At 35.5% G+C, this 16,262-nt stretch overlaps 1 protein-coding gene across 2 annotated transcripts in view; it reads right to left on the reverse strand.

The window, feature by feature from the left end:
• Positions 1-1,307: 1,307 nt before the first annotated feature.
• Positions 1,308-16,262, reverse strand: part of MANEA (mannosidase endo-alpha) — a 76,657-nt gene continuing 61,702 nt past the window's right edge. For both annotated transcript variants that reach the window (XM_046676409.1, XM_046676408.1), the window contains 2 exons: positions 4,651-4,727; positions 1,308-3,805 (listed from right to left, as the gene is read on the reverse strand). In XM_046676409.1, coding sequence (XP_046532365.1) covers positions 3,148-3,805; positions 4,651-4,727 — 735 coding nt within the window. In that variant the 3' untranslated portion in view covers positions 1,308-3,147. The remainder of the gene's footprint in view (positions 3,806-4,650; positions 4,728-16,262) is intronic.

Here is a 16,262-nt window from a genome sequence, read left to right on the forward strand (position 1 = left end):
TTTAAAGACTTTCTGTAGGCACTATAGAGTTTAGGAACAATCATCAAGTTTAAATTGAGTAACTGTAATCAGTTTTAGAAAGCACATGGTTATGAACTTGGTGGGTTCTCTGGTGGCTTGTTACTTTTGCTGTTTTAGAGGAAGATCAATTTCCTAAAGGATGTCAGAGCTAATATATGATTATGCCCAAAGAATAAAAAAATAAGAAAATGTTCCCCAAATTCTTAAAAAAACTTTATATGTTTGTGTGTGTATAACACAAATTCACAGATGTAAAAAGTATGTACAGTTAAAGCTATCTACTTTGTAAGTGCTACATCTCTCAGAGAAAATATAGAAAGAGTGCTGAGTGAATACTACTTTTCATTTGTTAATCAGAAATTAAATAAAACATATTTCATAAATAGAAAGGACTAAATTTTTATATCTAAGACATATTTCATGTATGCTCTTATTAGATGAAAGTTAAGTACTCCACATATCAAAATAGTCATCTTTTAATTACACACCCTTAAAACAGAAAAAAGTTAACATACAACTAAGATAAATGTTAATAACAGCAGTTTCGGACAATATTAGTCCTTAAGGGGAGGAGTAAAAGAAAGATTTGGTTTCTATATAGTCAAAACAATTAGACTGATTAAACTATAAAACAATTCATTATGACTCATGCATTGCATATATTACACTGCTTTTTCTTTTAACAGTTATTTTAGTTTACTGAATTCAAACCTATAGTTTTTAAAATTAGAAAATCAAGTCTTTGCTCTTATTTACTTGTGATCACAATGATCTAAACTGTGCTACAAGTCAAATGGTAAAGGCAGCTGTAATGAATACCTGAGGAAGATTTTGAAAGCTTTCCTCCCAAAGAATAACAAAATTATTAGAAATAATTCCTCCTAATAACCGTTTTGTAAAACAGGAGAAAAGAAACATGATATTCATATAATTATATATTAGTAAACCATTATGAGATCAGATTCCAAGCATTCTTTCCTTGAGAATAACTTTCAGTGAGGAAGACAGAATCTGTTTCATCTTACTTTGAAATCTGACTGATTATTACTGGCTGGTTAGGGTAATGTGTTGGAAACCACAACAAAACTCAGAGGTAAAGTGTGCTGTAGTAGATTATCTATGTCTGCAATGGGAGCAGGATAGAAAGTGGTGGTATCCATTGTGAGGATTTGCTGACCTTGTGTCTATATACTTTCCCTTAATCTTAAAACTATTTCATAAAATTATCTGTTATGGTGGATTCAAAAATATAACACAAGCAATGACAAAAATTCCTCTATAGTAGATAGTTCGTTAACTAAACTTTAATAAAATATTGTATGTTATAAAAGATTAGGTATGACATATTTAGAGTTTATCCCTAAGATAACATATAATGGCTAACTGGACATAAGAAAAAAAAATACACAGGTTATATCTGTATGATTGTTTCTATGAACATACTTGGTTTTATGTCCTCATAGTGATTTATTCTTGTAATTTCCTCTAGAAAGTAGATTATTAATATTGTACTAATTTCCTGTGGCCTGATCATTCTCCGAGAAATGGCAAATTCTTAAGTTATAAATAAGTTTAACATTAATCAGGCCTCTTTTCAAAGACATGATATTTTACTTCAAAACTACTGCTCAAAAATAAGTTTCAACATCTGATGGGCTATTTTATAATAAATTCCACTGCTAATTTGTTTCTGAATGAATGCCTTTATTCTCTAAAGATTTATAGTATTATTGTTTAGTATTACCCTATTGCTTCTCATTGATAAATTAAATATCTAAGAAATAATATGCATGCATATATATTCAATTTTTTTACTATAGTTCTAGTTGCAAGTATTAACAATGATAGAATGCATTTTATTCTCTAGTTTTTAAGGTAAAGAGATTCATTTTTGGCATTAGGTGATTAATTTGTCACAATATGACCAATAATTGATCACAAGTATTTTACATGATAGGTATCATAAAAGTATAATGTTTTTAAATAGGGATATTATTATATAAAATAAAGTATTATCTTTTAAATGAAATTTTATTTCCATCATTAAAGGTTAAACAAAAGTCAAACTTCAGGAATGAATTTATGATATAAAGGAATTTTCATTTCCATTTCCCTAAAATCTAAAATGCTAATAAGTAAGTTTTCTCTATTACTCTTGGTAAAAATAGCTTAAAATATTAAAAGAAGGCAATCCAATGATAGTATCAGCTTCTTTCTTATCTTACAGTTGGTCTCTGATTAACATTAAATTTAAAAACATGAATAACAGAGTAAGTTAAAGATTGATAAGGTAACACGAATAATAGAGTAGTCAAAGATTGATAAGGTATCCCAAAAATGATAACATTTTGGGCATTTTATCTTCATAATAATTATGAAACAATTATGTTTTCTTAATAATTGAGAAGCAGTAGGTAACTTTTATGAAGAAACTTTCCACAGCTTCCAGAATCTAAAATTTAGCATACAAAGCAGAAACATTAGACATGCAAAACACCTCGCATGCTATGGGTAACCCAAATCTGCCAATGATGATACATATTATGCTGCAGAAAGCAGGCCTTCCTAACACAATATAGTTCACAGCTTAAGGTACGTGATTCTATTCTTCTTAAGAATTATTATTGGAGAGTTACCTAGATAGAGCTTGAACACTAATACAACAAAGCTGATGGAATCATTGAAAAAAAATTAGAAATGAAACGTACAATATCTTTCAGGTCTTTTTTCTTCAATAGACATACCAAATATACACACAATCCTATTTCTTTGGGCCCAGAATACAAGTAGGATTTAACTGTGTGCTAGCTACTTTCGGTAACACAAGCATTTATCTGTTGTGAAAAAAAAATTAAACTACTATCAAAGCAGGATTTCACTTTCAATCAGAAATTCAGCAACTCGTGCCACAGGGAATGTTATCCGCACAACTCTCATCTTCTCACTGCAGCATTGTGAAGGGTGGCAGTGACAATATTACTACCTTTAAAAAAGTACAAATTATTTTTATTAAAGACAATAGTTCCAGTGCATACTGATTTTGACAGTTTTCTTTCCATAACTCAGAACAAAAGGCATTTATTGAAATTAGGTCATTTCTATAATTAATAAACTTTACTCAACGCATTAAGAAACAGGCAGCTGGTGATCTAACTCGTAAGTTGCTCTTTCTTTACTGTATTTTTCAGACCACTTGCGAGTTAGTTCCAGATAGAGACTTGGTTTATGAGGCCGGTAATCCAGGTACACTGTATTACTGGTTCTTTTGGGAACAGCTTTTTCAATCTGAGTTCCTTCATGCCACTCATTAAAGGAGGTGATAGAAATCACAGAGGGCTGGGCTTGGAGCGCGGCACTCAGAGCGGTTTCATAGTACTTCCCGTTGACTCGGTTCCGAGTGTTTTGAGCGTTCCACGGACGGATGCTGGTATCTATGTATCCTGGGCCCACACTTGGGATAAACATTAGGTTGAATTGATCACAAAAGAATTTTAGCCTACCCCAATTCTCATAAGATGAGCCATAAGTAAAGCCATTTGTGGCAAAATACGTATAAATTCCATCAAAACCACCTCGAAGAATATCATATTTATGTTTGTTTTCCACAAGAAGTGCGATAAACAATCCATCATAAGGAGAATTGCGAATGCTCTGAGACCCTGAGGCAGTTAACAGATTGGCCCATTTTTCAGGCTTTGTGATATAGGAATCATAGACATAAAACATAGGAAGTGCATTGCCGTTCTTAGTCTTGTACCTGTAAAAGGCTGGATGATTCCCATACCTAGAATACAAATATATGTAAAAGTGAGATGAATATTCACAACTCATTTGCCATAGGCAATAACCGTTTATGTGTTGAAAATGAAGGTAATCAGTACAGTTTAAGCACACTGTACACCTTCTTTAGGGAATCAGTCATATAAGTATACTCATTAAAAATGCATTTTAAATTTTACACATTGGGAAATGAGATACTGGATACAGTAAGACATAACCAAACAGGAAATTAATTATCTTACACTGAGGTTTACAAATGATGACAAACACCATAAAAAGCCCATTTTCTACATGAATATATAAACTGCTTTTTTTGTATCAGTGATAAATGTCCCACTGTTGCTGACAAGTTTCTCTGTAAGAGTATGGCATCTGTCACAGACTGTTATCAGTAAAATTCTTGAACAAAATTAAATGTATTGATTCTTTCCTTATAATCAGATTAAATATAAATAAAATATTAGATGTGGGTCCATTGCTATAAAAGCAGTTCACATTTCATAATCTGAACCTTCTTTTAGAAAGACAAAACTCTATATTCATGAGATTTACAGAATTTACAGATTTACAGAATAATATCTATTTAAAATGTCAGTCTGACAAAAATCATAAATAGCCAAACACATAAAACAGTAAAAAGAGAAATTTTTATTCATACACAAAGCGAATTTTAAGGAACTTCAGAAGCGTTCCTCAAAATGACTGCAATACTCATTACCAAATTAGTTTAAATTAATTTTAACGTCAGACCATAAGTTATTCAAATCTCTCAAATATAATTTAAATATACTTTTCTTAGAATTATCAATTGATCATAAAACAGTAATAATAAACACTGAGGAAACTCACTTGTCTATAATATATTTGACATTTCTGTACATGTTGTTTTCATCTCGATTGCTATATGGTTCGATGTGAAAAGTGACCTAGAATAAAAAATGATTAGAGAAAAAATTATCTATGATATAAAAATAAAAATCTCATATTTTTAATGAAGTGACTGATTTAATAACCTTAATTTACACTGAATACTTAGTGAACATAAAGTTACTACAGAATTCTAATAGTAATAACATTTACTAAGAGCTTTCTCTGTTAAATAATACGCTAACGATTTTATACTTTTTACCTCAGTTAATTCTCTCTACTCTCTAAGACAGTTACTATTAACTAACTTCATTTTCTAAATGAGACAATCAAAGGTAAGACAGGTTCAGTAACTTGTCACCCAGCAAATTGGAGGCAATATGGGCAGTCTGAGTTCAGAGCTCAAATGTTCAACCACTCAGCAATAATTGTTCCTATCTGTTGATTCCTTATAAAGAATAAAGAGGGATATATTCTATATTCAGACGTATCTTTCTTAAACAAAATAAACCATAGTCCAGAAAAATCTAGATTCTTTTTTCAGGTGTGGCCATGAAGTTTATATTTAAATAGAGTCAATATCACGTCTTTAAATGACAAATTCTTCTATATCATTAAAATAGCATTTTACAAAATAATCCATGTTTAATTTGTACTATTACTCAAAGAATTTACAACAAAATTACTGAAAAAATAATATCCATTAGAACTATAAAGGACGATAATTTTCAGAATGCTTGCTGGTGACACGGTTTATATATTTCTACCATAATAACAGAAAGCAGTAACCAAAAATATTTTTAAAATACTGTGCACAGAAGATTCAAATTTTTTTAACTAAAACAAGTTAGTTATATATAAATCAAGAAAACTAATAATAGCTAGTAAAATCATTTTGTATGCCACTTCTAATGGGTAGTGTAGATAGTATAGATGATACCTTCCTTCAATGACAATCTATTTAAGATCTGTAAAACAAATATGAGAATTTACACTTTTATTACTAACTTTACTGACTTACCAGTAACCATTAAAAATCTTTATGGCAATCTAGTAAACTTATTGATATTATTTTTTTTTTTTTAATTTTTTTTTCTTTAAAGATTTTATTTTTTCCTTTTTCTCCTCAAAGCCCCCCCGGTACATAGATGTGTATTCTTCGTTGTGGGTCCTTCTAGTTGTGGCATGTGGGACGCTGCCTCAGCGTGGTTTGATGAGCAGTGCCATGTCCGCGCCCAGGATTCGAACTAATGAAACACTAGGCTGCCTGCAGCGGAGCACGCGAACTTAACCACTCGGCCACGGGGCCAGCCCCGTTATTGATATTATTTTAATTGTAGGGTTTGGTCTCTATGAAGCATGTGTGGAATCCAAGATTTCTAAGCTACTGGAATATTTAATAAGCCTTTGTTTTCAACTACCCAATTAAAGTGAAATGCATTTTATGTTAATCAGTACTACTAGTTTTCACAGAATTAATTTTAAAGTCAGAGAGCATTTAGTGAAAATGTCCTTCTCTACTTTTAATAAAATGAGATTTCAGTAATATATACAAAGAAAGTTTTTATCAGCAGCAAAGTAAGGTCAAATTCATTTCTGCAGTATATTGTAAGTATTGCTAGGGTAGTTGGATCTTTCAGTAGCTCTGGTATTTGCTTTTTAACTACAATTGAAAGAAGGTTGGCAAAGGTATATATTCATACTCTTATATAATGTTACCCTGCATCTCCCTTAAGATGCAACACTGTATTTCCTAAGACAGATTCCATTTTATATATAAAGGACACATTTAAGCAAATATCCGAGGTCAAAATGAATTTCCTTTTTTTTTTTTTAAAGATTTTATTTTTTCCTTTTTCTCCCCAAAGCCCCCAGGTACATAGTTGTATATTCTTCGTTGTGGGTCCTTCTAGTTGTGGCATGTGGGACGCTGCCTCAGCGTGGTCTGATGAGCAGTGCCATGTCCGCGCCCAGGATTCGAACCAACGAAACACTGGGCCGCCTGCAGCGGAGCGCGCGAACTTAACCACTCGGCCACGGGGCCAGCCCCAAAATGAATTTCCTTTTAAAGCTGCAAATTATAAATGGCATCCTTCTTTTGTAAAGTTTAGATCAATATATTTGTAGTAATTCAAAAAGCCATTAATGATAAATATCCAATATTTTAAATTTTCCCTCATATATTTCTAACTTCTTAATTGTAGGTTTAATTAATGATGTGATGTAGTCACTATTTTTCTATTCCATTTGGAAAAATCTATTAGACTAATACTAAAACAACTTTAAAAATGACAGAATACTATATTAAAACCAAATGTTTGCATTATCTTCGGATTAAGGAATGAGAGTCATATAAATGTTCCCTCATTTCATGCTTCTAGTTTTGACCTTGCCAGTCTTTTCTCTACCCTGCAGCCAAAGTGAACTTCTGAAGTGAAAATGTGAGGAACTTGCTGATGTTTCTCCTGGAGAGTGATGTCAACAACATGTTCCTCACTTATCTTGCGTTTTAATCAATAAATTAGACATACCTGAAACTTAAACTCTTTATTACAATGGTGTATTAACTACTCAACTATAATATACAGGTTAAAGGAAAGTAGGAAAAATAACCGTAGCTTCTATAAGTTAACAAATACATGACAAAAAAGAGGTGAATTGTGACATCAATAATATAAAAGGGAGGAGTAAATGGGAAGCCTTTATAGCCAATCAAAGATAAGTTGCTATCAGCCTAAAATGGACTGCTTTATCCTTAAGATGTTTTACGTAAGCCCCATGGTAACCACAAAGCAAAAATCTAGAGCATATCCACAAAGGACACAGAAGGGAGACACAGAGCATAGCACCATGGAAAATAACCAACTTACAAAGGTAGGGAGAAACAGAAGGAAAAGAAATCATAGAAATACAAAACCAGAAAGCAATTGATAAGATCGCATTAGTAAGTCCTTACATATAAGTAATTACTCTAAATGTAAATGGGTTGAATTCACCAATCAAAAGGTACACAGTAGCTGGATGGATACAAAGAAGACCCAAATATAAGCTGCCAACAAGAGACCACAACAGCTTAGGACACACACACAGTAAAGGGGAAGGGATGAAAAGATATTCTATGCAAGTGAAAACCACAGTAAAACATCAAGTTTCAGTATGTAAATTCAAAGAGGGTGAAAAAATTAAATGTCCAAGTGAAAACTGTTAATTTTTTATGGAAATGCTTTCATGTGCTGTGGCAATGATGCCGTATTTTAAAAGTATTCTTGGGTTTCTCCTGATTATTTTTCCCCATTAATATACGAACAGATATTTATAATTTATTGTTCTTATGCTGATTACCTTTAACTTTCTTCCTTACAAAATTGTCTGACTGTCAAATGTTTTTGTTTTTTTGTAGTTTTACTCTATAATTTTGTTGAAATAAATATCTCTTTGTCCTATTAGGGAAAAAAAGAGTTCTGGTTCAAGATGGTGACATAGGAACATCCTGGATTCACTTCTTCCCACAGACACTGCATCTACAGTTATATATGGAAGAATTTCCTCTGAAAAAAACCTAAAAAATGGCAGCGCAACCCCTTCACATCTGGCAGATGAGAAAGAAATCACACCAAGCAGGTAGGAAAGGCTGAGACACAATCTTGCCATAAACCCCATCCCTGGTGCGGCAACCCACAATTGGGAAGGAACTCAACCTCCAGAGATTCTCCCTGAGGAGTGATGGTTTCGTACCTCATATCAAGCATCCAGCTTTTAATACTGGCACCTGAAAGACAAGCCCCAGAAACATCTGGCTTTGAAGACCAAGGGGGCTCACAGCCACAAGCCCTGCAGAGCAGTGGCGAACTGAGAAATGGCTCTTAGGGCTCATGTGCAGACTCATCCACTCCAGGGCCCAGAGCAGAAGCGGCCCTTTGAAAAGCGCCCAGACTTTACATTGGAGACTCATTTGCTAATTTTAAACTGCTGGTCTGAGGGCCAGGGGTACTGATGGGGGAAGGAGACTGGGGTGCACCACCTCCCATGCTCTCCCTTGCTCTGCGCCTTGCTCCAGCTAGGGGTTGCCACCTCCATGCTCTCCCTGGTGCACTGAGAGTGCCGGTATCTCCAGGAGGAGGGCTTCAACACATCTGGTGCCCTCGTTTTTGCAGCTGCCACTCAGGAAACACCCCTTAACACCTGGCTCTGGAGGCCAGGGAGGCTTGCGTTCCTGGGTCCCATGGGACTGTGACAATCAGAGAGAAGGTTCTTAGCAGGCTACCACCCCCAGGGCATGCACAGACAGCAGGCTGAAACACCCCCAGCCTTTTTGAGAGAGAGGCCTCTGCTCCTCCTGGAGCTCTGGCCTGAGCAGCAGGCTTCTGGATTGGCACACTTAGAGGGGCCTATGGCAGTCCTCTCATGGAACGGAGGGCAGTGAACGCAATCTTCACATGCTCCCTCTGGCGGACGGGGGCCTTACACTCATGGGTCCCACCGGACTGTAACCAAGAGAGAAGTTGTTCTTAAATAGCTACAACTCCTAGGGCACAGCAAGAAGCAAGAGACCCAGGAACTCAGTCTTGCGCTGAAAGAGGCCTATTAGCTTATCATCACAGCTACAGCCTGAGGGTAGGCTTCTAATGACACACACATCTAAGGGGTGACTGTAAACCTTTCCAGTGATCTCAGAGGGCAGGAACTGTCTTCCCAGGCTCCCTCTGCTGCACTCTAGGGCGCCAGCATCTCCTGGAGGGGAGCTCTTACATGTGTCTAGTGCCCTGGTTTTTGCAGCTGCAGCTCAGGGGATATCCCTGATCACCTGGCTCTGGTGGCCAGGGCTTGAGTACTTGAGTCCCAGGAGATTGGAACACTTGGAGGGAGTTCTTGGCAAGCTACCAACTGTCAAAAGACACAGAGTGGCTAAATTGTAAAAAACCCAAGATCTACCTAAATGCTGCCTACAAAAGCCTTACGTCAGACATAAGGGGACACAGTCTGAAAGTGAAAGGATAGAAAAAGATATTCCATGCAAATGGAAACCAAAAGAAAGCTGGGGTAGCTATATTCATATCAGACAAAACAGATTGTAAAACAAAGACTGTAATAAGAGACAGAGAAAGGCATTATCTAATGATAAAGGGGTCAATCCAATAAGAAGATATTGCATTTGTAAATACTTATGCACCTAACACAGGAGAACCTAAATATAGTTTTCATTATACATTGCTTTAAATAAGACTTGCTGAAAAAAATGAAGACACAAACAAATGGAAGGACATCCCGTGTTCACGGATTAGAACAATTAATATTGTTAAAATGTCCGTGCTATCCAAAGCCATCTATAGATTCAATGCAATCTCTATCAAAATCCAACGGCATTTTTCACAGAAATAGAAAAAAACCCTGAAATTTTCAAGGAATCACAAAAGATCTTTAATAGCCAAAACAATCATGAGAAAGAAAAATAAAACTGGAGGCATTATATTTCTTGATGTCAAACTATATATGAAGCTATAGTAATTAAAACAGTATGGTACTGGCATAAAACAGGCACATAGACCAATGGAACAGAATAAGGAGGCCAGAACTAAACCTCTGCATATAAGGTCAACTAAAATTTGATAAGGGAGTCAGGAACATCCAGTGGGAAAGGACAGTCTCTTCAACAAATGGCATTGGGAAAAGTGGATAACTACATGCAGAAAAAGAAAATTGGACCTCTATCTAACACCACTCACAAAAATTGCCTTGAAATGGATTAACTTAAACATAACACCTGAAACTCCTAGAAGAAAACATAGGGAAGAAGCTCCTTGACACTAGTCTTGACAATGGTCTTTTGCATATGACACTAAAAGCACAATCAAAAGAAAAAATCAAAAGTGGGACTATATCAAACTTAAAAGTGTCTGCACTGCAAGAGAAACGATTAACAAAATGAAAAGACAACTATGGGATGGTAGAAAATATTTGCAAACCATGAACTGAGTAAGTAGCTAATATCCAAAATTTATAAAGAATTCATACAACTCAATATAAAAAAAATCTGATTAAAAAGTAGGTATAGGAACTATAGAGACATTTTTCCAAAGACACCCAAATGGCCAACAGGTACATGAAAAGGTGCTCAACATCACTAATCATCAGGGAAAAGCAAATCAAAACAAAGTAAAATAGCACCTCACATGCATTATTATGGCTATCATCACAAAGACAAGCCATGACTAATGCTGGGAGGATGTGGAGAGAAAGGAACTCTTGGGCACTGCGGGTGGGAATGTAAAATTGGTGTAGCCACCATGAAAAGCAGTATGGAGGTTCCTCAAAAAATTAAAAATAGCACTACCCTATGATATAGAAATTTCACTTCTGGATATTTATTTGAAGGAAATGAAATCACTCTCTCGAAAAGATATCTCACCTTTATATTCATTGCAGCATTACTGACAATAGTCAATACATGGAAATAACATAAGTGTCCATCAATAGATGAATGGATAAAGAAAATGTGTTTTATACATACATACACACACACACACACACACACACAAAATGGAATGCTATTCAGCAGTGAGATAAAAAAAAGCAAATCCTGCTATTTGAGACAACAGCAATAACAATGGATGGACCTTGAGGTCATTATGCTAAGTGAGATAGGTCAGAGAGGGAAAGACAAATACTGTATGATATCTCTTATATGTGTAATTGGAAAAAAACTCAAAAAAACAGAGTGGAATGGTGGTTACCAGGGGCTGAAGGATGGGGGAATCGGCGATGTTGTTTAAGGGTACGTACTTGCAACTAGTAGATAAATAAAAGTCAGACCTCTAACACATAGTACAGTGATTATGGACAACAAAACTGTATTATAAACATTAAACTTGCAAGGAGACTAGATCTTAACTGTTCCCACCACTAGAAGAAATGATAATTATGTGGCATGATAGAGGAGTTAGCTAGCACTCTAATGGCAATCAGATCACAATATAAATGTTTCAAATCAATATGTTGTATACCTTAAACTTACACAATGTTATATGTCAATTATATTTTAATAAAATAAAAAACGAAGTGAAAATTGGATCATACTTTTCTCCTTCTCCAACTCCTCTACTCCCCACCCTTCACTCCTGCACACCCTCCATCCCCCACTACAATAAGAATGAGGTAGGTCTTCCTACTCCCATGTGGTGCCATCATACTTTGTACTTTTCTCTTCCTGCAATTACTTGTGTTTTTCTCTGATCTTCACTAGATTGCAAGGTCCCTTAAACACAGAGATAACATCTTATTCTTCTTAATATTACTGGCATCTGGAACAGTAACTGCACATAGCAGACCCTGAATGAATGAATGCATGCATGAGTGAATGAATGATTTCCAGGCAAAATTGGGTAATAAATTAAACTCTGGGTCTGCCATTTATATACCCCATTAGGTAAGATTCACCAAGTTTTCACCAAAAATTCACATTATTAATTTGAGAACAAGAAAGAAAAAAGGGAAAAAGAAGAGAAGTCATGGATAGAATAATGTCTTTCAAATGGAGCTGAAAAACCATTTTAAAAAGAACACAGACACACTACATATAAGTTTCACATGGTGAAAAATTTGCATAAGCCTGAGCAGCAGATATAATGATGATTCTAGAACCACAGGCCACATAAATATTGGATGCTGATAAACCAATAGTATGAGAAATGTGATTTATATACAAAGTAGAAAAAAACGTGCTATTTTAAAATGCAATACTAAATTTATTAAAATACAAGAAGACCACCAGTGGCTGAGTTGGTTCTTTCCACTATAATCCTGAGCAAAGGGAAAGAATCACTGGATCAGCCTGATTTTCTTTTTACCCAGATGGCTGGCTTAACTCAGTCAGGCTTAATGTGATGGTGATGTATCATAAGCAACCCACAACCTCAGTGGCTTCCAAAGACAAACATTTGTTTGTTGCACAAAGGCTGATGAAGTGGCTCTGATGGTTCTGCTCCACGCTGTCGATTAGGTCTAGATCTGCTCCATGCGTCTGTCATTCTGGGTCCTAGGCAGAGGAGCACATGGGGCATGCTGTTCTCACAGAAGAGGAACACAACTATGGAAATGCATATAATGCTTCTGCTCAGACATGGTATACATTATGTTTTCTCACATCCCATTAGCCAAAGCAAGCCATGAGGCCAAGCCCAACACCAACGAGGCAAGACATATACTTGCTCTTTCCACAGAGGGGAGGGAGAACAGGATGTTTGCTAAACATTGACTTCAAAACCTATCTATCATGCCTCACTCAAAAGATTGTTTCACTGCTCTGTTCTTAATGGTGTAGGATGGAGAGGATATAGAGGAAAAGATCCATCTGTGATTTGTATAGTCTCTACAAAACCAGACTGCTTAATGACAGTTAAACGAGTTACAGCCCTTACTCCAGCGAATATGCAGACAAGTACATGAATGAGCAGATATCTAAATCTCTGAAAAATCATGATTTACACTTTAGTTTTACTCATTTACTTTTCCAAAAAAATATCTTAGGCCACATTTGCTAAACACAATGCAAAACAAGTAACTAAAGTGTCAAACATTTTTGCTATTCTTGCTTGTTTATTTATGACTTAAAAAGCAGTCACCTAAATGACTCTTGGTATGAAGTTAATAAATCAAAATTGCACTTACAAATTATTCAGTGACTAATACTAGTTAAAACATTACATAATAGAAACTAATGAACTATAACAAAAGCTTAACTGTGAGACAAATTCACTCCTCAAAAACTCTCTATTCCTAAACAAAAATAGAATGAAAATAAAGGAAAAACATTTTCAACTCAAAAGGCAGAGAGGGCCAGCCCCAGTGGCCTAGTGGTTAAGTTCGGCACGCTCTGCTTCAGTGGCCCAGGTTTGGTTCCTCGCTGCAGACCTATACTGCTAGTCCATGTCTATGCTGTGGCAGTGGCTCACATAAAAAATAGAGGAAGATTTGCAACAGATGTTAGCTCAAGGCCAATCTTCCTCAGCAAAAAGAAAAAAAGAAAGAAAGAAAGAAAGAAAAGAAAAGAAAGAGAAGAGTAAAACAAACCCAAACAAAGAATAGAAACACATTAATCAAGATTGAAGTAGAATTAGGGCCGGCCTGGTGGCACAGCGGTTAGGTTCACAGGTTCCACTTCAGCAGCCTGGGGTTTGCCAGTTTGGATCCTGGGTGCAGACCTATGCACTGCTTGTCAAGCCATGCTGTGGCAGGTATCCCACATACAAAGTAGAAGAAGATGGGCACAGATGTTAGCTCAGGGCCAGTCTTCCTCAGCAAAAATGGGGAGGACTGGCAGCAGATGTTAGCTCAGGGTTAATCTTCCTCAAAAAAAAAAAAAAAGATTGAAGTAGAATTAATATGTTAAAACCATTAGAATATTTTTTAAATAAAATTGATAAATTGAAAGGCTGCTTTTGGGGAAAGGGGCTAAGCAGGTCTATACTAATCAATTGAAGAAAAGGACAGATTAGCTCCTTGCTTTGAAGATTAGCAAACCAAAAGAGTTGTTACTAATGAACCTACTTATTTTATACTTCAAGTTTTCAGGTGTGGTCAGTTATGTGCAGCATAGGCCCCAGTTTATCAGCACAGAACTCACAATATTATCATTCATCTCTGTGTATCATATTGCCTTAGAACTTTAAAAAATTCTAGTACGTTACTGTGATTAATTAAACTAACTTTTCCTTATATTAGCGAGCACAGGAAAGTTTTCTATTCCTGATAAAAACAGAATTTACTAAACTTTATCTAATTATAAAAAATATCCATCTGACAAGATCAACACAACAGAAATCACACAAAAATCCAACAAATAAAACCATCTTATGGTTTAATCCTGTCATTTTACAAATGAGGAAGACACGCCAAAAAAATGAAGTTGAAGTAACTAACACAAGATTCCAGAGCTACTCAGCTGGGACGAGAACTCCAGTCTCAAGGTCCTGGTCTATTTTTTTAACAATGTATAGTTCCTCCCCAGATATAAGGACAAGAAATTATTCTAAAAATTTTGGAAAATATTAGCCTGTCAGGTTCCAAACTTTTCTAATTACCAGATAAAAAATCTGAAGCAAAGAGAGAGCAAGAATGTTGGCAACTAGACTCTCTGCCACACCCTCTTTCCACAGGGAAGCTTTAAACAGGAGAAAACACAACCTGTCCTCGTGCATCAGAACATGTCACTTCACCTTTAAAAGCCTCCTGAAAGTAATGAAACAGCCAACTTCCCTGAGTTGTGAAGGCCTCCTGCCTCCCATCTCCCAGGATTATAGTAGGGCCTGGTGAGAGGAGTGGCCTTCGGACCTGTTTTGTGGAAGATAAATCAACTCACTTATCCAGTCTCAGACTGGTGCCAGAAGCTGCAGGTCTGTCTATGTGCAGATTTTAAGTGCCAACGAGAGCTCACTGAATGGCACTAGGGGACAGCAGACGACAGCTCTCGCCAGTCAGCTAGTTTAAGAGATGCTGCCCTAACTGATTCAGGATTGTAAAGTAGAAAAAGAAGGCTCTATGGACAAGGATTAAAAAAAGAAAATGCACACCTATTAGTTCTTTCCCTTTCCCTAGAGTTCCATTTCTATTCCCCAACAACTGCTGAATCATTAAGCTGCAAAAGGAATACTAAAACAAAACTAATTTTTCACGTTTTTATTTGGAAATAAATATTTCAACAGTGATCCACATCATCTCTTAGGGAGCTCGCTCAATTACGTGTATTGGTCAAACTAGCTTGTCTTCCATTAGGATATATAAACTGCAAGAAGTTTCAGAGCAAATGAAAATCCTCACTGATTTTTAAGAATGGTAGCAGCCTGAGAACTCAGGGTAAATAGTCTCTCATTAAAAGATGTTTTAATTCACATTTTCATTAAGACTTGCAAACACACTGCATTGAAAAACAAGAATAAACTTCAAGAAAAATGAGCAACCTGAGAAAAGAAGAATTATTAGACATGAAAATTATTGCCCAAGGACACAGAAGAGTGGATAATGCAAAAAACTAAATCAGTGTCATGAAGACAAGATCATTAACGAACCTCCCGTTTATACTTGATTCCAAATGATTCTTGAATTACACATTAGATTCCCATATACAGTGCCTTGTTTCTGGACTCTGTATTACACTTCATTATCTCCTTCTGAATACTGATGCTAATGCCATACTCTTTCAATTTCTGCCATTTTATAGTACATTTTGGTATCTAGGAAGACAAGCTTTCCTGTCATTAATAAATATTTTTTAAAAGTTATACTTTTTTTTAAATACATTTGAAACTTTAGGATCAGCCTGTCAAAAATCTCAGTGGAATTTTTAATCAGGATTGCATTAAATTTACACATCATATTAAAAAAAATAAAATACAAATGTTTTGCAATTTTGGATCTTCCCATCAAATTCCTGTTTCTCTATTTATGCAAGTCTTTCATATCCTTCAATAAAATGTCAAAGATTTCTTTATATCCATTGCTATGCTATTTTCAATGTACTTTTTCCATGTTTTCACCCTGTAATATAGGAATCCTATTGACTTGTATGTTTTTTGGTTTCAGTCACTGTACTGGACTCATTA

This window comes from Equus quagga, chromosome 11 (assembly GCF_021613505.1).
Source record: "Equus quagga isolate Etosha38 chromosome 11, UCLA_HA_Equagga_1.0, whole genome shotgun sequence".
NCBI classification, from domain to species: domain Eukaryota; kingdom Metazoa; phylum Chordata; class Mammalia; order Perissodactyla; family Equidae; genus Equus; species Equus quagga.